General features: G+C 38.6%; 2 protein-coding genes across 4 annotated transcripts; one reads left to right on the plus strand and one right to left on the minus strand.

Annotated features, from left to right (window-relative positions):
• Positions 1–82: 82 nt before the first annotated feature.
• rspry1 (ring finger and SPRY domain containing 1) lies at positions 83–17,613 on the minus strand. 3 transcript variants are annotated; one of them, XM_040133431.1, is made up of 15 exons: positions 17,458–17,613; positions 16,087–16,709; positions 13,193–13,245; positions 10,505–10,617; positions 8,948–9,074; positions 8,592–8,650; positions 7,113–7,179; positions 6,626–6,757; positions 6,362–6,477; positions 6,030–6,173; positions 5,824–5,935; positions 5,393–5,495; positions 5,004–5,156; positions 3,723–3,827; positions 83–2,518 (listed from the first exon to the last, which is right to left on the minus strand). In XM_040133431.1, the coding sequence occupies exons 2-15, from the start codon at positions 16,482–16,484 to the stop codon at positions 2,422–2,424; spliced, it is 1,779 nt and encodes a 592-aa protein (XP_039989365.1). In that variant the 5' UTR covers positions 16,485–16,709; positions 17,458–17,613; the 3' UTR covers positions 83–2,421. The 3 variants fall into 3 exon arrangements, with proteins under 3 accessions (XP_039989365.1, XP_039989364.1, XP_039989366.1); XM_040133430.1 differs by having other exon boundaries at positions 17,195–17,613; XM_040133432.1 differs by having other exon boundaries at positions 17,513–17,592.
• Positions 17,614–20,341: 2,728 nt separating this feature from the next.
• On the plus strand, positions 20,342–21,390 carry anapc13 (anaphase promoting complex subunit 13). Its single transcript, XM_040133223.1, has 3 exons — positions 20,342–20,400; positions 20,601–20,777; positions 21,141–21,390. The coding sequence occupies exons 2-3, from the start codon at positions 20,679–20,681 to the stop codon at positions 21,264–21,266; spliced, it is 225 nt and encodes a 74-aa protein (XP_039989157.1). The 5' UTR covers positions 20,342–20,400; positions 20,601–20,678; the 3' UTR covers positions 21,267–21,390.
• The last annotated feature ends 3,265 nt before the right edge of the window (positions 21,391–24,655 follow it).

Consider the following 24,655-nt stretch of genomic DNA (forward strand, 5'->3'; position numbering starts at 1 on the left):
TTTTACCAGGACATCTGAGATGTAGATAAGCACCACTCAGTCATACCCAAAAAAAAAAAAAAAAAAAAAAAAAAAGAAATCACACGAACATACATTACAAATATCACAATCCAGGAAACAGCAATTCTTCAATAAATCACACCTTTTTTCTGGAGCAAAATTCCTTTATAGATGTTTAAATACAGCTCACAACTTATTCTTTACAATCGAGAAGTTTATCTCCAACCATAGTAACAACCATATAATTTCTCTCACCTTCATGTAGAAGGTGCTCCAGGAAATACAAGGTAGTAAACAGAGAACAGACCAGTCATTTGCATTACTGAGAGATGCGTGTTATCGTTAATCAATCATTCCAGTATAACCTGAAGGGTTTTACAGATCTTGTTCATGCAATTTAGTGGAGTAGGAGCTCTTTCATAAACAATTTGTCCAAAATAAATTCAAAAATATTCAGTGTTTTAATTTGAAATATCACTGAATTTTTTTAAATTGTATAAATTGAATTTTTCTTGAATTGCAATCTCTCGTATGTTCATTTCATCACCTGTTTCCAAAGGACAAATACCAGTCAACCCAGAGATGCTTCAAGTAAAGGATAGACAGAAAAACAAGAAAAACACGAGGTCAAACACGTAGGGAGATGACGAAATGGCAAAATGAGAGCAGAGGGATGTCCTGTATTATATAAAGCACGGAGGTAAACCACGTTTCTGAATCTGAACCAGTCACGTGGAAGATACACCTCCGATATGACAAACTTGTTTTGATGAGATCAGTCATGTGTGCAAATAATCTCACTAAGAATGCAGTGATTTGTAGCAAATGAAACAAACACATTTTTTTTGAAGCCCTCACAGTTTAGGTCATGTCGCTGTGCTGTGGTTAGTTTCTTTGCTAATTTATGTCAAGTATTTCATTGCCAAAACAGATCCAAAATTACACATCTTGCAAATGACCCTGGGATATTTTGTAAACCGATATTAAGGAAAGACATTTTACTTAAAACATTTCACATTTGTTTCAGAGGATTTACTGATCAGCTGATCAAAACAATGTCAATAAAAAAAACCTGTTGTACTTCTTAGCCAAGTTTTTACATCAGCGTTCAGCATCATTTATAATAAAAAATTAAATCACATGTTGTGGATTTGAAAATAGTTATCTTAATACAGACATGCGGTTGTAATCACAAGCAAAAATTAAGACTTCGTTATACTGCTGCAATCCAGCAATCCAAGATAAATTCAGAGGGGGATGGTGGGAATTCAATTGTATACCCCCCCCCCTCCACTGGTTCCTTAGATATATGCAACAATAACCAGGGGGAAAAACATGTGATTTAATTTAACCACTAACTTTCTGTAAATTTTAATCCCTGTGTATTTATTTGTTGTGGTTGTGACATACATGACTGAGACCTTTGGAAAGAAACATTTGAGCAAAGAAAATACAGCACCAAAAGCAGCAGGGTCAGCCATGCTAAAAATAAGTTAGTCCTAATACAGCTTCAAGTATGTAGTTTTTATACTGGTTGGAAAACAAGAATTATGCCAATAACTTTCTCTCTTGTATAACAGATGATTTGATTTTTAACAACTTGCGTAAAAAGAATCAGAAAACTGAACTCTAGGGAATAATCCTGCAACTTTTAAACTCTGGCATCTTTTTCTGAGGGAAAACACTACCACTGGCGATCATTCAGTACAGACAGTGAAGCTGATCAATGGATAGGTTTTGGTACAACCTTGAGAAAAGAGAATGAAAATGCTACCTCAAGAACAACACAATTCGCATATCTATACCCAAAAACATGACAGTATGATACATCTCAAATTTATCTGTACCTTAATACTGTACTACAGGCTGTGTTATTTTCAGCTGTCCAGCCCTTTCAGATCTGCAGACATGTGCATGACGGTGATGGGATTAAAGAGTAGAAGGCTCTGTGCTGAAAGCCCAGCTGAAGCGCAGTGAGACCCTTTTATCTGAAAGGATGTCTGATAACTCTATGGAGGGGCTTGCAGACGACAAGTTTGTTCTGTCTAATCTGGCAAAATTGTTTCTGCCCCTCATGTCTACTCTTTTTGTCTGAAAAACACACCATCTGTAGAAAGTTGACAATTCTTGGCCCAGCTTCTGCAGTGACTTGTCAGAAGAATACAAAAGAGGAGATATAGGTAAATGAGGGAATGCTCCTGGGGATCCAGCTGTGGTTTGATTCCCCTCCTCTCATTTCCTCTATGTCTTTTCTCCACCCCTCCATCGTTGCCTCTTCGGACCAGAACTCAAAGTTCTGCCGTCATCACAGCATTGTGGCACTGTCCTCACAGCCCTGCTGGGTGAGAGGGGATTAGAGGAGGAGGAGGCGGCTGTAGGGCTTGTGTGTCTCTCCGTACTGCAGGACGGGCAGGAAGTGTGTCAGGATACATGTGCAATGAGTCTGACTCGTGTCTGGATGTCCTGGCGGCATAGGGGGCACGTTTCTAGCTGTAAGGCACACTCCATACACATACCACTGCAAGAAGATAGAGGAACACACAACATAAAAGAAGATTTTATCATCCATTCATAAAAAATGCTGGGCACACAAAGCTAGCTAGCTAGATAGACACACACACACACACACACACACACACACACACACACATATGTATATATAATTGTAGATTTAATTGTAAACGGTCAAAAACAGCAATCAATTTCTTTCTCCCTTGCCCATCAATCAATAATGAAAGACCCATGACGACAAAATGAAAACATGTTTTTAGAAGTTTTTGTAAATTTATGAAAAATCAGCTTCCAGTCTTCTTGTTAAGTCTCTACAAGCTTTGCCTAACCCCTGGATTCCACCGGGCATGGGTCTATGACGTCACGTCTGCAGCGCTTTTTCGTTCCATGCTCTGCACAGCTTCACACCCCACCGGGAGCATTTCATAAGCAGAGCGTTGTGTCTGTCTGAATTTGTTCACTTGTTGATTTGGTCATTTTTCCGATCGGGAGTCTGCACAGGGTGTTTTATTAGGACAATTGACCAGATGCTCTGGGCCATTCCTGTGTCTAACTTCCTGCCCGGCTCAATCTGCTCTTTGAAGCTTGATACAGTTTCCATCAAAAATAGAGTTTGCGCTTATTTTTAGCAGAGCAGAGCAGAGATCCGCCTCTGAAATGTGCTGTGGCTCATCTAAAGGAATCACAAGCATTGTCTTACCTAGGTCCCCGACATAGTGTTCCAAAGGGTTCAAATTAGGTCTCGTCAGAATCAGAATCAACCCAAGCGGTTGGGTTTTTGGTCACCTCCCTGACCCTGACCAAGATTCTTCTCGCCCAGTACTCCTGGGAACACTCAAAGCTTTAGAAATAGTTTTATATCCTTGCTCTGATTTATGCCTTGCCTCACCACTATTTTATCACGGAGGTCTACAGAAAGTTCCTCGGACTTCATGGTTTGGTTTTTGTCCTGACATGCAGTGTGAATTGTAGGACCTTATAACGCAGTTGTTTGCCATTCTGAACTATGTCCAGTCAATTCAATTTGCCACAGGTGGACTCCAATGAATTTCTAGACACATTTCAAAAATTAAAGCAAACAAGATCTACAACATCTAACGAAAATTTTGAAGTGCAACAGCAAGGAGTTTAAAAAAAAAAAAAAAAAAAGGATTTCAGTTTTTGATTTTTGATAAATCTGAAAAAAGTTTAAAAACCTAAATTGCACGTACCCATGTCCACAGGGCCGCAGTTCCGTGTCAGCCATAACGTCACAACACAGCGTGCAGCAGTTGTCTCGGATGCTAACCTGCTTTAGTAAGGCCAGACGCCGGTGTCTGGGAAACACACACACACACACACACAAAAAAAAAACAAAAAAAACAAATGAAGATTTTTACTTACAGGCATGTATTTAAATTTTGTTTTCTTCTGAGGTCAAAAATGACCCTTAAGAACTGCAGATCAGCATGATGTACTTTTGTGGCAAGTCCATACTTAATTACCCTATTTGAACACTGGTTTCTTATTTATATTAATACAAATTGGTTTTTATAGCGATTAAATAACTTAACTGCAGTAAGGCAAAGCTATGACAGAACTATGACTACTTCACAAGGTTCACTCATACACTGTATTTATTCTCCAGAGAGTAAATGATGCAATGAAACAAAAATTGCAAAAATGTAGGTTTAGCTACATTTCCTGCTGTATGCTATGTCACTTTATTCAAGTGCTTATACCACATGTCATAATTTTAAGATCCAATTGCCAATTTTTAAATAAGTAGGTAAATATCAGTTTTGATGTCTGAGTTTTAAGAAAAAACCTTGCAATCATTTATTTCTTTTAGATTAATAGATTAGCTTCTGATGTTCAGTTTTTGTTGACACTGGTTGTTGTTGTACTGGATTCACTTAAGAGTTTGGTCAAAAACCTCAACACAGAGTCAGCAAAAATGTGAACATTTTAAACTTCCCAAAGATGGTATTTATCCCACAGCCACAGATCTGTCACATGGCAGACATTTGGTCTTGTCAAACACAAGCATGATAAATAACATTAATAGGTGCATTTCATGTTGGTGGAGTATTGAGGATGCTGGGTCACTGCCACGGTTTACTGGAAACCTTTAATTGAACAGAGAGAGAGACATAACTAAGTGCCTGCCATAAGAAAGGTGTGTGGCATAGTGGAACATTATACTATAAAGGTGATGCAAAGATATTGCTCTGTTGATTTCACTAAATCTAATGGTTCTAAATAAAGTCTGAAGAGCTGCTTTAATGTAGCCAACAAATTAAAGAGTGATGAAAATGTTCTATGTACACTGGAACAACTCCAAAAAATGAGTCATGTTTGTATCATGCCATACCTACGTGTTGAACACTGTGTGCAAACAAATGATTCACTGGTCAGAGGACAGTCGGGAAAGAAAACAAGATTACATATGGCTTTCCCAGTGTGTCGTCTATTGTAGACAAGGCCATTAATTTAAAAAAATCACTTCTTACCTGGGTAGGATAATCTTTTCACTGGGCAGCAGTGAAGCAAAGTCATTGAAGGTGCTGAACTTGACAGAAGGTGGGTGACGGAAAGGCTTGGCCCCAAAGTTAAACTCACACTGCTGGTATGACATAAAGCTGGCAGCAGCAAAGAAACCCGACCTATGAGACATAGGTGAAGGAAAGAAGGGGTTTTAGTTGAGAGAAGGAGGGACAGAAGAAAGAAGAGGGAAAAGCAAAGCAAAGAAGGAAGGAAGGAGGGGAAAAGGAAGCAGAGATGGAGAGAGGAAGGAATTGAATGAGGGGGACTTGCCACTGAAACCAGAGCAACGGGGAAAAAAAAAAACCCATAGAAAAAGTAAAAGAAATTCAGAAGGTGACTTTGTGTGTGGACTTACGTGGCTGATGAGAAGACCTGTTTCTCTGGTGGCAGCTGATGTCCGTTCAGATAGAAGATCATCTGCTTCTTGCTGAGGTCCAACAAGAAGCCAATGGCATCTCCTAAACAGGACACATACACGCAACACACATGCAGCAGAATAAAGCCTTGGCATGCTATTATTAATATTATCCCTCCATGTTGGAGGTAAATCAGAGCCTGAATGCTGGTGGTGACAGCAGCGTGTGGGCACTAAAATCACAAACAATTAAAAGACACCAAAAACAATAAATCATCGTCTAAACGCATGAGTCTGACATTTAAAGCGTGGTGTCCCCTCCCTTGTACTGTTCAAAGTGACAACAATTTCAAAATTTCTTTCTAGTGGAGTAGTAATAAATTTAAAAAAATTGTAGTCCTAAGTAATAACTGTGCGTGTTTAGTGAATACCCTCTTTCCAGCAGGGGTGAGAGTGAGGTTTACTGCGAGCGTTGTACCAGATGAGCTGCCTGCAGCCATCATACGCACATGAGTATTCATCATCTCCTATTCCATAACCCTCCTGTAACACACACATACACAAAATGCTTAAGTATTTGTCTGCAGAAAACCACAATGTGGAAAGGCTGAACAGTAAACATACTGAAGAGGATTACATGGTTGAGGAACTTGCTGTCCTTGGTGGCCCATCCAATTTGCATCACGCCTGAAGTAATGACTGTCACCTCGTAGTACCACACGCCTGAGTCCACGCAGAATGTACAACGCACGCTCTCAAAGGACGAAGCATCACATCGTGCCTGATGAAAGGAGTAAAGGGTATTCTGATTACATATATACACTTGAGAAAACTGTCTATTACTTTAAGGGGTATAAAGTATTGATGCATCAATAGTTTACTGAATGAGTGGATCATCTACTAATCACATGGAAATCCCTGATTTCTAATAAATGTGGCTATTCTCATGGACTACACATACAGACTAACCTCTAGTCCAGTGGGGGATATCTTGAGGTACTCGCTGACATCGTTGCTATTGAGCATGGCATTAATATTAATGAGGTTGACCTTCTCATAGGTGAACTGACGACCCTCCTTAAGGACTGGACAGGGGACAACAGAGCAATTAGCATCACATTTCTTTCTTCCCTGACTCACACAAAAAATATATCTAATTAAGGAGAATGGCACTGTCTCTTCAGCCTGTGATCCTACACAAAAATACAACGTTGAAAACATGGGAATACTCACACAGATTGTCAAGGCTCCACTGTGAACAGAATCCAACCTGCCTCTTCAGGTAGTCGGGATGCTCTGCCCACGACTCCAGGACAGCAAGTCGATTGCTGATACATGACTCGGACACTGTCAGTTTGTTCTCACCTGGGGGCAAGAAGCGAGGGTGAGAAGGAATGACTAAATAAATAACACAACAAAAATTTGAAATCATAAAGAAAAAGTTACAGCAGTGTAAGCTAACCTGACAGAAACTAGCTAGCTAGTGGCATCTCCAAAGACCTACTTGTTAAGTCAGAAGTGCAGCCCATCCTTTCTCTATCTCACAGCATAATATTTCATATGCAAAAGCTTATCAGCTTGAAAGTGATCTTATCAAAGCAACAAGCATCTCTGCTCAATCTTATTTCTATATTTTTTTGCAAGGGGGTCACTAGTGTTCCCTTGTCTCATCAGTAATCTTTATTTTGAAATGGTTTTATGATACATTGAGTGAACCTACTGGTCTGGGAGAACTTCTCCAAAGCAATGAGAGCAAACAGCATGACAGTAGGGTGGGCCTCTGAACTCTGGAGGGAGATTTAGAGAAAGACAAAAGAAAAGGTCATCAGTGTGTGGAATTTTTCATTTGATTAATTTGACAAAAACGTTTCCCTTCACCGAAACATACAATAACAATACAGTACAGGTGGTCTCAATATACTGCCTAGACCTTTAAAACGCTGCAATTTGGGCATTATGTGTTTAAAGGGTTAAATCTGCCACACAGGTCTTTCTATATTGATGTAAACTTACTCAAATTAAAGCTGAGACTTGGCACTTTAATATAGTGTCCATTGTGTTATTTCAAATTGAATGTGCTGAACCTCAAAGCCTGAAGAACAAAAAAATGTGTAACTGTTCAGATACAGTCTGGACGCTAATTATGGCTGGTGTTATGATTTCATAGTGAGCATGCTTCCATGGATAAATGTCAGCTGAAACAAAGTTTTGTAACCCTCTGAAACTGACAGTCTGACATGTCATGTGCAACAGTTTCACAACAACTTAAATTTATTGACTTCACAACCATCAATATGTCTACCTTCCAGGATAAACCTAACAAAGAAAATTTACTTACATGTATTTCTTAGCTCTTGCAAAAAAGTCACTGACATTCATGTACATAAGACTTATTAAAAAACTGTGTTCTGACTCACTCTTGTTCTTTCTTTCCAAACATCTCAACACTTCCAGCAACTGTTTCATATTAAAAGACATTGCAAAAAGGCAACTTTGGAAGGTTAAATGTAACGGTGAAGCAAGTGCATAGTGTTTTTTCACTAAACTTGGCCACTTAGTACTTATTTTGTTCAAAAAAACTGTCTACATTTGGATAATTTATGTTGCTTTGTTGGGTCATTTTGAAATACCGCAACTGCAGAACTGGCATCCTTATAGCTTTGAAACGTACAGTAAAGCAGAGTGGATCAGATGACAGTGAGGCTCTTATCTGATGAATAGCAAGAACAATTTGAGAAGAAGTACAAGAGTGGTAAAAACAGAAAGTCTACCTGTTGATAACCACACCACTCTCAATGATGGACATGATCAAATGATTTTCCATCATACCTTCATTTGAAGCATTAACGATGAAAGATGTCACACCTCATCAGTTAAGCAACCACAATGCATCAACAAATGTTAGACTTTAATATATTACGTATGTAAAAAAAAAAATAATTGATGTTTAATATGTATTAACAGGAATTAAAACAGCATGTAAGAAAATAAAAAAAATTTAAAAAAAAAAGATTTACTTTGGATTTATTTTTTGTAAACAAAAAAGTATTTTAGTTGCTGAGGTATCACAAGAAAAGTGATCATCCTACCAACACGACATCCATGGGTAACATGTCGCAAATTAAAATCAAGCAATTTAATGTTACACCTTTCCACAAAATACAGACTGCCATAATTGGGTGTGTGTATGTTCCCTCACCAAGCTCTCTAGAAGGTACTCAAGGGTTCCAGGGCTCAATAGGCCAATACTGGCTGGTCCTGAGAGAGAGAAAAAATTATAGACAAATAGTGAAAAATTACTCCCAAACAAACTACCCCTTTAACATAGAATTAGGAATTGAAAAAGTTGATGTAAAGACGAACACACACACGTTGTTGTGTGTGTTCGTGTTATCACTTGTTCACAATCAGTGTCTGAGTTTGTGTTAGCGCAAGTAACATGCCGACCAAGAATATTTTTTTAAATATTTTTTTAAATCCTTAAGTCAAGGATTTACTTAAAAAAAAAAAAAAAAAAAAAAAAAATTTCAAATGTGTATGTGGTGTGGACTGTACCAGCCAGTTTCTCTGCCAGGCACCCTAGGACAGCTGTTGTGTTTCTGTGTTTAGCAGGGTTTAGGGCGTCCTGTTGTGCTACAGCCGAACTCAAACTCAACATGTCAGAGAGCTTCTGGAGAGCATCCTAAAAAGAGGATATGGACTAGTTACTCTAATGAAGGTCACACACACATAGTTTTTATGAAACAATTCAAAAAGTTGGAGAGGATGGAGAGATGACATGTCTGAAGATTTCAAAATCAATATAAGTTTGCAATGGATAATGCTGCAAAACAGGTCAAGATACAAAGTAATAAAATCAAGGGTGGGTTAAAATACAGTCGTGATTGTGCACACACAGACACTTGCTATTGCTAGCGAGGAAACACAGAGGTGATTGTCAGACCCAACAGCTGGAGAGATAACATCAAGACAATTAAATTTACTTTATTGTGTGTCCCTGATGCACCAGAAACCTGATCAATCAGTATCAACCAGCTGCAGAGCCACAGTGCCAGTAAGTCCTGCCTTTGCCAGTGGTACAAAAGACAAGTAAGAGAAGCATAAGTTTAAGTGTGTAGATGTAAACATCTATTTTGGTGAAGGATGATGAAGGAAAGGAATACTTTCTGCATTTTTTAAATGTTACAAGCGCAGTTTTTTTTACTTTCTATAGCAGCTGTTTGTGTATGTGTTTTAAGCTTTACATTTTAGATTTTTGAACCTGAAAACGTGTTTTGATAAGTGTGGCAATATTTTGCTGAATATCGGAAAGAGTACAGAGTTCATAATGTTCAGACTCTCATGGTATGTCCTCAGGTTACTTTGGACAGGGAAGATGGGGGCCTAACCAGATTTCAAAGTTGGGGTGGAAAGCAGAGGGTAAAGTAATAAAAATAAAAAGAGGAGTGGTAATGAAGGTTTTTTGGAGCTGAATAAGATGAGTTTCAATTTTTATATAAGTACTTAATGTTCATATGACTCAATGATATTTTATGTTCTATATTACACTTTATCCAATAGTTAGACATGGCAAATGTAAAACCTCAAACACTTATACACAAAAACCTTCAGGTGTAACAAACTGCCTGTAGTTGGTGACATCAACATGTCTACACCTGCAGGTCTAAACTGCTGCTGCTGTTACTTCCTTTTTTTCCTGCAGGTCCAGATTTTTAGTTGTGTAGAATTAGTCTAACAACAACAGATCCTGAGGAGTATCAACAACCCGCTAAATGTGGATCATTGGATTTGTGATGGATTCAGTTCTTCAACGTGAAAAAAATTGGAAACCAAAGATGAGAATAATTTCTAGAATGTCTAATGTCAAGACAAGACACACACGCCACGCAGCACAGCAGCGCACACACACACACACACACACACACACACACACACACAGAATACAAAACAGATTGAATTGCCAAAACCAATGGAAATGGGTGGCTTTTGGGGCCACTTGGGATCTGGGGCCCCTGGGCAGTTGCCAACTTTGCCCAGTGGGTAATCCAGCCTGGCTCTTTGTCTCTCATTCATTCATCCATCCATCCATCCATCCATCCATAAGACACGAACCTTGGTGGGCAGGGGACACTCATCTAACAGAAGGGTGATCACTGCAGGGCCAAGCGGATCATCCAATGGGATCACTCGAATCAGGGACTGGACAACCTCCAGCCAACCATCATCTAAGAGAGGAAAGAAGAAAGGTTAGATTTTAGGTTCAACTGATTGATCTCATCTGACCATTCACATAAATCCTATTACATACAACTATATCAAAGAGGACACTGGTTGGCTGCATAAAGCATCTAGAAAATATTTTACTTAAATGCTGTCTTAAATCATATGGTTTTATCCCTAAGTTCATCTCACATGGACAACATTATGCTGAGGGAAAAGAGTCTTTCAATCACATACAGCATGTAATAGGTTAAATCTTATAGGCATGTGTGGCTCATCCTGAGCCATGAGTTTGTCTGGTATTTTGCCCAGGTATAATGTGACAAAGGAGCAGTCAATTTCTCTTCCAAAAGTGTTCCTTATTACTTTAGCAGTCTCTTACCAATATGGAAAAATTAATGGGCAGGCACAGAAAATATGAAAATGATCAGCCTTTTTTTTTTTTTTCCCTTAACCCACACTGCCTCTGGAATATTCCTGCACCTCATAACCCCTTCGAATAATTTCTCATTTTGGACTCAAAAAATATTGTATTATGTTCTTCCAACAGAACTCTCTCCAAGACCTGGAGCTGGTGGTGTTATCATTCCAATCATCTTCAGATAGCTCCAGTCCCAATTCTTTCTCCCATTTCTGTTTGACATGGACAGTAGGGTAGGTTTTGGAATTTTGTATCCTGTTGTATAGTTGTGACATTAGAGGTCTGGCATTTTTAAACTTATGTGAGTCAGTGAATATGCTGACCAAGTAAGTTACACTATCCTCCATTTATTGAATTTCAGAACTAAAATAGTCTCTGACCTGGACATATCTTAAGAAATCTGTCTTATCAAGGCTATATGTTTTTGAAGGGTGTTTAAAAAGCCATTATCACGAGTGGAAGAGTAGTAAGCTATTACATCTTTAAGAACCCAATGCCTAAAACGCATATCAAGACCACAGGGTTTGAAGTATGCATCAAATGCCACCCATTTATGTATTCTTATATGCTTTTCTAGGTGAAACCTTTTGCAAGTCTTAAACTATACTGTAGAGTTTGTTTTCACTTATGCAAAGAACATATGAAAAACACTTAAGGTACTTTCAGCTTATTTCAACAGATGGAGGATTTTTTTCCCCATTGGTCAAAATAATAGATTGTGCCAGGGACACTGTTTGGGAAAAACCTATGGATACTTAATTTTTTCAATTTTTTCTTGCCACAGTTGTTATTGAAGACCAGATAATACTTTACATTATATCTATGTTTACGTTGTTTTTCAGTTTATTCATCTGAAGACTTTTGTCTTTCTTCTCTGGCAGTTTGTCTCTATGATAAAACAAAAAATTGCCACAGTTAAGTCTTAATGAAACCAGATAATTCAAAGATAATTGAACTGTGCTGGAATCTCTTCATGAGACAGTCTCCTGGATTATGAGTACTGGATGCCGCACAATGTAAAAACACCCATTTTCTGTTCATTAGATGACACATTAACAAACACTCTCTCATGACAAATGTCTCATGGGAGAACGTGTCTAACAGAAAGTGACTGGCTGGCTGACTGACTGACTTGCTGCTTGGCTGCCCTCAGGGTTCAGTATCTGCAAATTAAGACCCAGCTTGGCTGTTGTGAAGTCACACAACACCACACCATGTGACTATCAAACAACATATGTGCATGACACAAGGCCCGTACACAAGCTACCACATAAGCATACACACAACCACTCACACACACAGTCATTCACCGTATGCACAAGAAAGCTCACACCCAACAAACACGCAAACATAAACTGAAAAGACACAAATCCAAATAAGAATCGGATTGTCAGTTACTGTCCAACAAATGTATACAGCAACTCTGTGATATTTTGTTAACTTGCTGCTGAAAGTAGCAAAAAAAATAGAGGAAAAATAGAGGAATATTTAAATACTATTTAAACAAAGTTTACATGTAGCGGCCACCATATGACGTATGCAGTGTAAGTCGTGACCATGTCACTTCCCCAGGTGATGTAATGTTCCCTGGGCCAGTGGGTGTGGTGGAGAAATGCTGAGGCAGCAATATTACAGTAGGCTTGTAAGCAGCAGACAGGTGGTGATGCAGCCCACCTCCTCTGTTTGGTGAAGGTTTCCCCAGTTTCACATCAATGGACTCTTTTACACCTCTTTCAGACCCATCCATCCTACTTATGTATACTTTGTACATTTTGGTCATCAAAATTGTGTTTCTCCTTAACAACAGAACATGGCTCAACCAAACCAAACACACTTGCTGCTAGATCTAATTTTGAACACAACATATTTCAAATGGTTGTCAAAGGGGCTAAATATGTCAAACTGAGTTAGTTTAATTTCAACCTGAAGAAACTGAACTTAACCTGATGTCTGAGGTGTTGTGCACGGAACTAAAAGCCAACCAAGACATGGTTCTGTCAGTGTAGACAACATTAGCTACCTTGTCAAATTACTGTTTTTGAGTAGAGCTCATGTTTTATAACCTCTGAATAAAAAAATAAAAAAAGGTGATGCTGGCTGATAAGTCCATGTTCAGTGTATGCTCTGTTTGAAAATATGTGTTTTATTTTTTTCCTTACCTGTCTCTGCCATCTCATGCAAAGTGATCATGGAGTAAGGGGGCTCTTGGTCACTGAAAAACCAAACAGACCACAGGATATGATAACAGCCTGGTTTATGAGTGTTTACCTGAATGCAATACATCACAAACTCATTCAGTGATATGTGCATTTATGCGCATGCTTTACACACATGGACATGGTGCTTCTCAGTAAGAGCATTCAACCAGCAAATAGATCTCAAGTGTTTATAACGCTCTGATCACTGCATCTGAAATAATATAAACAAATGATTCAGACTTTGGGTTTCTGTTATTGCAGTAATGGCTATACACAGTAATGTTATCCTACAGAGGGGTTAAAGCAAGCATATAACTGTGACAGATTTATTTCAATGGGTGGTTTTGTTGATGATGCTGCTTTTACTTTTGCTTGTCATGGCTCATCCGAGGCAGAAAGCTGCTTTCTTTTTGACAACCATAACCTCAGCCAGCTAAATCTTCAGATTTTCTAGCACAACCAAGTAATACTGTGACAGAACTTTCTTTCATTCTTAAGTCAAACTGCGAAAAAAGAATTGGAAATATACATGCATGTTGTATACAGGGGTAAATAAGTATTCAAAAGAAAAAAGTTCAAGCATAAATTGTAATTGCAATATCTATCGGTATTCTAATTAAGTGATGTTTCTACTATATTCTGCAGCCAGTGTTAGCTTTTAATATCTTGATGTACATTTGGTGTGCAATATAACACAGCCATCTTCCATAATATTCTTCACCATTGAAAATATAAAACAAAATTTTGATGTTTTTCACTTAAAAACTAATTAAATAGTTCTGGGAAATTAATTTTCTGTTGATCGACTGACCAAGTAAAAGGTAAATGTTTTAGCACCATATCCAATACAAGAGTGCAACTACAGTTTCAAAAAGGACGTGTTAATCAACATCTCTTTGACAGAAAGTCAATAAAAACTGAACATTAGAAGTTGCACAAAGGTTTTAATTGTTGTGGGGTTAGTTGTACTATATTGCATTTAACTCTCAGATGTTTCTGTTTTCTGTCCACCCCTTGACTGCTTTTTTTCCCCCACGAGCCTCCCTTTTCGGAAGGTTTAAAACTAACAAGTAAAGGACATGGTATTAATGTCTCCACCATATAAATGTTACAAGAACTGCCACAAATACTGATCCTCAACCTTGAAATGCAGTTACTAATTAACAAAGTTAGGGCAACTTTTCAGCCAGCAGCTGTTTTATCCAAGCATTTGTTCTGCTAAAACGTTCGATTACAGTTCACCTGTGTGGCAAAACTTTGTTAGAATAAATTTCAGTGGAGCCGAGTGAAAAATCTGTACATGAAAAGTAAGATATGCAGGCAGTTTTACAAGTGGCTTGATCAGATAGAGAATATGATGAATAAGAGATCAAACAATCATAAGAGCTACAGGCCATGTGGAAGAAAGTGTCTAGTTTATTTCAAATCTAATCTAGAACTTGTAATAATGTATATATGGATTGTTGTACACAAAGGAACGCAGTAGATATAAATCAGCATTAATTAATTTAAAAAAAATGAAATAATGGAGATGTCCAGAAAACTCTTTGTGCCAAAAAGCAGGTGAAGATGGACATGGTCTCTCTCAGCAAATGCTACTTTCATTTTTTAATGCATGAATTCAAGTAATACGACTACACAATATGCTGGGAGATTAGAGATGCTCTAGTGGCCAGGTTCATGGAAAGGAGACTGAAACTGTTTTTTTAAGGTAGGCTGAGAAACTTTAGGAATACTACTAGGTTCCTGCTGTCAATAATAGGATTAGGCTATTAACCAGACAAACGTAACAGACTACACTGCCTATAATTTACAACCTATTAACCTATTTTAACATCTATAGTTTAATTTGTCATATCTATTATATATCCTATCCTGCCACACTCAACATCCTGTCCATATTTTGTTCTCAAATCCAACCAAACCCATGCTGATGAAAAGCCTCCAGGGGTCACACTGAACAGATTTTTGCACAAGACAATGATAGTTCAGTGGAAGAGAAGGATACTGAAGAAAGTGCCCCAGCGCCTAAGCAAGCAACACAAATCTTGCTACATCATTGCAGCAAGTCAGATTGTACTGTCCAACTGTTTGTTCCAAAAAAATAAATAAATAAAATAAATAAATAATACAAGACTTCACTAATCCTTCAACCATTCTTGTCAAAGTCATAGATGGAATATTAATGTGTTCATGACCATAAAGAACCTCATGTAATGCTGCTTCTTGACAAAATCAATCTTTTTATGTTTTTTCTGATTCGAGTGGGAATGAGTTTGAGTTTCATGGGCAGCTAATGTGGAGTGTGTGTGATTGTGGCATTTGATCCCCACTGTTCTAGTTGACAAAATTGCAACCATCTTTTATATTTTTTATATATATATATATATATATATATATATATATATATATATATATATATATATATATATATATAGGATCAAATATGCCGTGGCCAACAAACCTATTAAATATGATTGTGTACCTCGATAACTTTACCTGGGCCACTGCTGCTGGCCTAATGCTCCTCCACATCTTACTACTACTACTACTTTATGTGCATAAGTATCTACATGTCAATGACAACAGTATTTTAAAATGTAATGAAATTTTTAACGGACAGAATATCTTTAATGACAGATCAGGATGGTCATGTGCCTGCTTGTTATGGTCCTTACTCTACAACGTGTTCTCATGACCCTGGTTCGCGAATTTCTTTAACTGGCTGAGACATTGTCAGAACTCACCACAGACACTGTCTTTGAGACTACAAAATATTAATTCAAATACTGTTGAGGCCACTTTGACTCCTCTCCTCTTCATCCTTATATTATTAATAGCATTACTACACTTACTTGTCTACAAGTGTTCTGATGACAGCCAGTGTGTCCAGCACCAGGCCATCCACATTCTGCTTCTTCCGTCGTGGCTCATGGGGCCCTCGTCCTCGACGTGGTGGCCTTACTGGGTCCCTGGGCCGACTGCTCCGAGCCTCTCCAGAATCAGAACCTACACCTGTACCATGATCCACCCGCCTAGCTTGTCCTCGGATCGACCTCGACGACACATGGTGATGATCCTCCAAGTCACTATCCTCCCGGCACACACAGCTGTTACCCATGGTTCCAGTGCCTGAGATTACACTGGCGAGGGTCTCCCAGAATGAAGGGAGGGGATTTGAGGAGGAAAGGAAGAGCAGAACCCTTACAAGGCTCCTGCAGCCACAGAAAGTGATCCAGGCGGCTACTACCATATCATTTTGAGAGCTTGGTTTTGGGGGACTCTTGCCCCAGTGGGCTGGGTGGAGTCAGTGTAAATGATCATACTGTTGCCAAACAGAGATGTGGGATTGGTTTGGGAGTAATAATATATGGCTAGTTAAATAGACCAGGAGGAGTCAGGCAATGCAACTAGAAAAGCTCTGAACATCTTAGACAGCATAAGATTCAGGTCCAGTTGTCGTACAGGGCACGCACAGCTGTGGAAGTGACACAAACAAAACAGAAAAAGTGAAACTCTGCCCCTAAATTAAGTCTGTGCAACTGGGATATTTAAGTGTCTAACAGCTGATCATATTCTGCCAGCAGCTAAGCTTAAAACCGGCGGAAGTGATGCAGCCCATGAGATAAGAAAAAAAAATTAAGAAAATCAAATCAAAATCGCTTTGCATCTGTCAAGCAAAGTAGCTACTATACTGTCGTACTCTTTTAATGTAAAGTTGTGCTGTTTAAGTAGAAAGTCACAGTGTATTAACAATGATTTCATTGTATACTAAATGTCTGAGACATTTTAGTATTGTTGACAAACAAGAGCTTTTTGGTTAGCTGGCTAGCAAGCTAGCCACCCACCAAGAAAGCATTGTAACGTTAGTAGTTCCAAAGGATAACCAAGTCTCACAAACTCGCACGTATCATTCCATTAGTAAACTATAATGGTTTAAGTATAGCCTAGAAGCATTCTTACCTCTTGAAAAACAACAGCATTCAAGCGCATGCGAGCCAAACCAAAGTAGTTAACATAACAGGCAGCTAACCAGCTAGCTACGTTGTGTGGTAGCTAACCAGCTAGCGCTAGCTCTTAGCCAGTTAGCTTGGCACTCCTCTGACTGTACTGTCAAACAACATACAACTTAGCTAACGTGACAACCGATGACCTAAACGTGCGACTCAAACGCCGGTGAACTACAGGGGCACATTTACATGGCCCGCCTATATTCTGCAACACACCTTTGCTATTGTCTAGAACAGCACATTCACATGACGGTTAGCTAAGACCTCTTACACATTTTGACGACGCTACACCGCTAACTGCCTGCTAAGTTCCGTAGCGTTGGCACCTAACGTTAAAAGGCTGGCCATCATCAGCTGTGGATGCGGAGGAGGGGCTGACGAAAGAAGGAGGAGGATTTCTGTTCAAGACAACGTCAACATACAGCGAAGAGCCCTTTTTTTTTAACAAAACATAAGCTTTCTTTCTTTTCTTTTTTTCATTATACATTATGTATTACGTAACCTAATAAAAGCTGCCTGGAAAAAAGTATTTTTGTTTTGTTTGGTGTAGGCCTATCATGTTTCCGTACCTGTATGTATTGTTTTATAACAGAAAAGACACACAAGAAAATTACTTCTACAACCCCTTGAGAAGATTCCTTCAGAATTAGGACCGTGAGAAGCAATGATAAAAGCAACAAGTTACAACAACAACATTGCATCAGGTGAAATGAATGGACCGTGGTTATAAAGTTGTATAAAGTAGCTACATTACAATATTGTACCAACAGGAACACTTCAAACGAGTCTGCTACTACGATTTTATAAGGTATAAAATACCTACAAAAACAGAAACTGAAGGCAGAAGGAAACATGGTGCCCTGAAGTTGAACTGTCCCACAAGTGAGCGAACGCAATCCAGAGATTAAAAAAAAAAAAAAAATTAAAAAATATGTTGGTTGAAGGCTGAAGAAAATTTGTATAAAACCGTGCACGAGACAAGTACAATATTTCTATAAAATACACGGTGTCAAAGCTTTGAATATTTGAATCTATATAGGAATCATAGTCCCACTGATGTGCTAAAACAGTAAGATACAGAATCAATGTGATAATATCTTGCAGCCGTGAATTATTTAAAAAAAGGCTGAGGGAATCAGTTAATTGTTCATCAAAATCTTTATTAACATTTATTAACACCATCATAACAACACTAACTAAAGTTCTTTTGGGTCCGAATAATACAGCAGAGGGGAAGTGAAGGTGGGCTGGGTGACAGCAGGGTCCAGGTCCATGTTCCAGGCTGCAGTCCACTGAACTCAGTCTAAAAGTCCTTCTCTATGTTATCATAACAAATGTGGTTTAACAATTCCAGGCCATTTGATGTCTCAGAATTTTGGCATCTGAACTACCAATCACATATGTGATGGTATAGGTAATATTATTATTTAAAAAACTTAACTGGGTAAATAAAAGCATCCACAATAAGCAGTAGAATAAATGGGACAGACCAGAACAAAATATAATCCGGTTATGTTCTTTCACTACAATCAGGGAATAAACACTGAATTCACCAATATTATCATTTTAAAAATGGCTGATGTTCAAAATAAATAATTTCTCATTAACTTTAAACATTGAAAAAAGCTCACAGGCTCTGACCTTTTAACCTACCTAATGCTGTGATAAAAGGGTTTTAGCTCATCATCAAATAGGAAGGTTGTGCATTAACTGAATAGTTATTCTTTTTCTATTTACACTGTTTTATTTAGACTGGTCTACTCTAAACTAGACTTCACGCGCATTAAAAATATCATGGAACCAAAGATTTTTCACTATGTCAACTATGCATTTAGATGGTGTGCTGTAAATTGGGACAGTCATACACTCTGCTTCGGTCTAGGGCTGTATTTAAGGAGTTGTCACAATACATCCCACCCTTGGCCAGGTCCTCAGAGAATCTTTGTGATTTAGGGTGGAAAGTACATGGTGAGCTTTCAAAGGTTGGAGACAGCAGACCGTAGTCTCTGGAAGTGGTCCTGTACAGGGGATTCTGGGGCCTTGCCCGCAGCGCTGGCAGTACATCTTTAACTCCTGGATTCATCATGCAGGAGAAAACCGGGTTTCCAGGGCTGGCACATGTTTTTGTATTTTCTACCTGCTGCTCTTGAGAGGCTGACATCACTGCAGTACCTATAAAAAGACACTGATATCAGAATCCACAAACCTCAGCTTCAGTACAAGATTACACAAAACCAAGTTCAATTTTGGTATGTCTTCAGTAAAACTGACGAATGCAGAGGTTCCTTCTCATTTTCGGTTCCCCATTACCACCTCTGAAATCATCAAGAAAATATTTAGTCATATAAGGATTTAGTTTAATCCTTAAAAGTGTGCAAGTGGTTTATAAAGAATGAATTTAAAGGTACAGTGCTAAGATATCTTCGATGTTAAAAACATCTTTGGAGAAAGTTTCACATGTATACTCCAAAAGAGTCACACCTACAGGGAAATATCTCTTATGTAGATAAGCGTGAAATGGTGGCAAGCTATTTTATGCTAAAATATTTAACTAAGATAAGCTAATTGTCCGGCTATATCTCCTAGAGTTAAAGGAATGTCAGCTCACGTTAGAGCTCCAGATTTACTTTAACTGACTAAAAACAATTTGAATGAAACCAGTTAGCAACTTAATATAGTTACCTTCAAATGCAGTAAACCAACGAAACAATCTGCGTTGTCTCTTTGAGGTTATGTTAGCCAGAGCAGAGCTCAGGGAAGAAGCGTCTGGTTACCATGGAAACTCTGAAACATTAGGTTAGATGACCGACTGAATGTATTCTTAACTTTCCAAACAGTAGTTTGACAAAAATAATCATACCCAGGCTTTCCCCCTATCTTTCAACTCACTGTCTTCATCAGAGGATAGAGTTTGCTCGGTTGTCATGGGGACAACATTTTATCAAAAATTGGAAATCATTCAGTGTGCGGGATGTACATAAATACAATAACTTGTTAAAATCCACAGTTACTTTTACAAATCCTGAATTTTATGGATCCCTTTGCACACTGGTTATAACTGCCATTAACCGACACAACTGAATCTGCTTTTATTTGCAATCGGTTATCTTCCCACAGCCTGAAAGGCATCATTGGTTACATCATCACCAAGCGTCAACTGTACGTGCAACTACCGCGTCTACTCTTTTCAAACGGCTAAACATTTCTAAACAAATCCAAACTCAGACCCTATTGTTTACAGACTTTGGCAAACCGTGTGTTACTGTGGCTTTCTGATTCTTTGTTTGGCTAACTGCAAGTAGATTTTTAAGGGTAGCAGTGGAGTCTGACACGGTACCTCCACCTTCTTCCACATTCAGTGAAGTGTTGCAGTTAGCTTGAAGCTAACTGTCAGAGGAGAGGACGTGAGCAGCTTAACCCGGGGTCCTGCTCAGAGAATGGACAGTGAAATCCAAAGAGATGGGAGAGTCCTGGACCTCACTGATGATGCCTGGAGGGAAGACAAACTGCCGTATGAAGATGTCACGATCCCTCTGGTACGTGCTGCAGCGTTACACACAGATTACTGTTAGCATTCGCAGGAACCAACGTGCCCAGAGTTTGTTTTTGTCAGGTGCAGGAATTTCTTATCGACATTTCGAACCGAGATTTGGTTTTCACGGAGGACGAGATGTTTCTGAAAAACTATTGTTAATTCAGCTTATGCGGAAGTTTATTTATGGCATTACTGTTTAGTGAGCACAAAACAAACCCAATATGTAATCAGTTTGTGAATAAAACGTTTTGAGTACAGGGATCCATCATTCTGATATAAAATATTGAACTGAGATTGATGTAACTCGTGAGCCTCCTGCTCTTCTTTTTTTTTATGGCATCTTGCCTTCCCTGCTCTCTGTTAGAGTGAACTGCCTGAGGCTGAGCAGGACAATGGAGGATCCACAGAGTCTGTGAAAGAACAAGAGATGAAGTGGACAGACCTCGCCCTGCAGAGCCTTCATGAAAACACACCAAGCACTGGAAGCTGAAAGACTTAGAACACAAGTTGCAGCCATTTTCAGACAAATCTACAATTCATCTCACAACTTCCGAGACTGCATTACAACAGGACAAACAGGCCTGAAAAATAAATTACTACTCAACTATACTTTACCCAAACGTGGATCATTTCGACCTCATTCCCAGCCCTGTTATCTCTAGCCAATGCATTTAACCATGTTATTCTGAACACTTGAAGAAAAGCATAATTTCATACTCTAGTCTGTTTTGAAAATTAAATATTTCTTCTTTATCATGGATTTCAAATTAATGGTCAGATGGCTGATGGTGTAACTGAAGCAACAGTTTCTTGACGCAGGTCTCTCTAAAAACCTCCCTGAGAGGTTAAAATGAGAAAAGAATATCCTGATACCCTGACTGCAGCTCCCATCATCATTGTGTCTGTGCGGCTCCTGCCGTGAGATTGCGAACATGTTCATGTGACCCCTTCCCCAGCAGGGCTGAGGGGTGTTCGGTAGGAGCCCCCCAGGCGACCCCAGAGCATGAAGTCTTGTCCGTAGTTGTAGTTGAAGTAGAGGTGATGGTCCAATGGGGTGAGCAGCACCGTTGATCAGATATATCAGTGGGCCGGGAATGCCATAGTCTCCATCGTGCATGGAAATCGTCCAGATGTTGACATAGACAAGAGTGAGAAGTAGACCACCGATAATGTAAATATTCCAAATGTCATTTTAAAATGTGACAGAGTTTACACGATGTTAATAAATTGGCCTTTTTACACTTATGCTTGTCAAGCACAAATGCTCTAAGCAGGTTCTTCAAGCCAAAGTGTCATCGAAACTTGTCTACATTTTTCCTCACAACCATTGAACTCACGTTTAACTCAATGCAGTAAGTGATGATCGTGCACTCATCATTTGCAATACTGTAACTCCTCAAACCTAAGATCTGACATCAAAATATATAGTAAAGAGTGACAGTCAGAACACCAGCTTGTGGAAGGGGGAGATAAAAGGGTAGACGTGGTAGGATAAGCTCTGCAGGAAGCCGTCAAGTGGGTGGAAGGCATGGCAAAAATACTTACACGTTTACCTCAACCACCAAAGGCGGATATACAGTAGTAAAGAGCATTACTTTTGTTAAGCCTCTTAACTTGAACCTGCATTAAATTGTTTTGTTTTTTGTTTTGTTTTTTGGGCCATACAACCACCTATCGAATATTGTCACCTTATAGCAAACAGATTCTTATTTACATGTCACACAGCTACAGAGCAACATAATCATGCATTTGGAGTCTTGTTTCTGTATTGTTTCATGATGAATGGAAGTCCAAGCTTTACTCAGCCTTTAGCTCTGTTTTGGTCGCCACCAAATCCTGAGGAAAATATCCTGCTGTTTGGTGCTGAGCAGGTAGTGTGCAGTAGGTTCTTCAGAGCTTTTTTTTGTCTGAAGCTAACCTTGTAAATGCTCTTATTGTGCATGCATCGTTGGAATCCAGTGGATACACGTCAGTGAAGAACAAGAAACCCGCAATGCTCTGGAACACTCCAGGCCAGCCTGAAACATAAACAAACCAGTGTGTCAAATGAGGACTAATTATATTTCAACCTCTGACAGAGCCTACTAAAGATATGTGTGAGGGAAACAAACTAATCACTCTATAATGAAAAAGAACTGGCTAAACATTCCGAGAATTTTAGCTGTGTGACAAAAACTACAGCAGAGATGGATCTCTCTGAGAAGACACTTTGAAAGGATTGTGAATTCTTGTACATTGAATTTAAAGGCTTTTCAGCTTATTGTGCCCAACATTCCAGATGTTAAGGTTTATACTGTACATTAACTTTTGTTTTAAATGTAGTCTTACATTTTAGCCTTTATTTATTTAGGTAATTTTCATTGACAAGTTTCCATTAGATAAACCAGGCCAAGAGAGTGGCAGTTTATACAGACATAGACAGAAAACCATCATTATCTTTTACCAATAATACAGCTGTACTTGTTAGAGCCATCAGTCAAAACAGTATTCACTCTAAGTGGCTGATTGATGGTTTAACCAAGGTCCTGACTTTGTTTCTTTAGTAATCAAAAGCTGCTTCTGATCCATTGTTTAACTTAGTTGTTCAAACACGCTCAATCCCAATCAGACTATATTCAACCATTAGTCTCCACACCTCTGTTTTAGAGTGACCATACAAAAGAGGGGAAGCTGTAAACAATGGAATTGTTGTGGAAGAGCAACAGAACGTATGGTAGAGTTCGTGCAAATGAATAGAAATGCAGATTTCAGTTTCTTTTTTACATTCTCTATAAAGGTTTATACTCCATTTTATTAGATGTGTATGCCTAATTTGTCAATTTTATTTTGTGACAAATCAGGCATAATAATGTATTATTTAAATTTAATTAATATTTGCCTGCACTGTAATGAATACAAAAATCATTGCTATTTACTGAAAAAGGATAGGAGCACCAGCAATAGGATAACAGTACACCTGCTGCAGGACAATTGCCTTTACTGAAAATAAAAATTCACAAGCTCTACAAGCACCTTAACCATGTAGTCAGATTAATTAAATTAAATTGTTTCAGTAGATATAATCCGTGTGGTAATTTCAATAAATTCCAAATAGCTGTTTTATGCTTTAAAAGCATTATTTTGTCAGGATTTTCACGAGTTCACTGTGAAAGAGGTTATTGCTGCTGAACTGACCTGCTTCAGGCCCAGGGCCAGACGTCACATTATTGTGAACCTTCCTAGAAAGTGGACTAGTCCTCCTTCCTCGAACCACAAAGTGTCCACCAGCATATGATTTGTGACAGAAAGCATGTGGCCTAATGTTGCAAATTTTTTAGTGGCAGATAAACAACAGACTACTAATATGAATCTACCGTACATTCCAGTAAGTTATCCAGAAATGTAAATAACTTTTTTTTTCTAGAAAGCAGTAGAGATGAAAAGGAGGCTCCTTTTTAATTCATTTTGTTGAGGTAGTAAGTATGTTGACGGGATCCAGGGAGACACAAATATGAGTCTTGGTGGAACAATATCCCTGCATGCTTAGCAAAGAACAAGGAGCTTGGTTACAGCAAAACACTTACTCTTCCAATCATTTTCTGCTAATTTCAGTGCAATTACCTCTCTTTACTGGCAGATATTTCATTTGATTCCAAGTAATGCAATGTGCTTCATCATATGAGTTATATTGCTATATGAAGACATCAGATTGATAGCCACATCTGAAACGGCATAATAGACATTAAACCATGCAGTGAAAATTTGGAGCCACCTCTAAATCTGTTTAAACGCAAAATAAAATCATTTGTTTTTGTCTGTAGCTGATGTTATTTTTTTATTCATTATAACTTATAATTACTTCTTGTATATCCGCACAAGAGTTTTTAATGTAGGCCTACT

The sequence above is a fragment of the Xiphias gladius genome, chromosome 8, assembly GCF_016859285.1.
Source record: "Xiphias gladius isolate SHS-SW01 ecotype Sanya breed wild chromosome 8, ASM1685928v1, whole genome shotgun sequence".
Taxonomy (NCBI): domain Eukaryota; kingdom Metazoa; phylum Chordata; class Actinopteri; order Istiophoriformes; family Xiphiidae; genus Xiphias; species Xiphias gladius.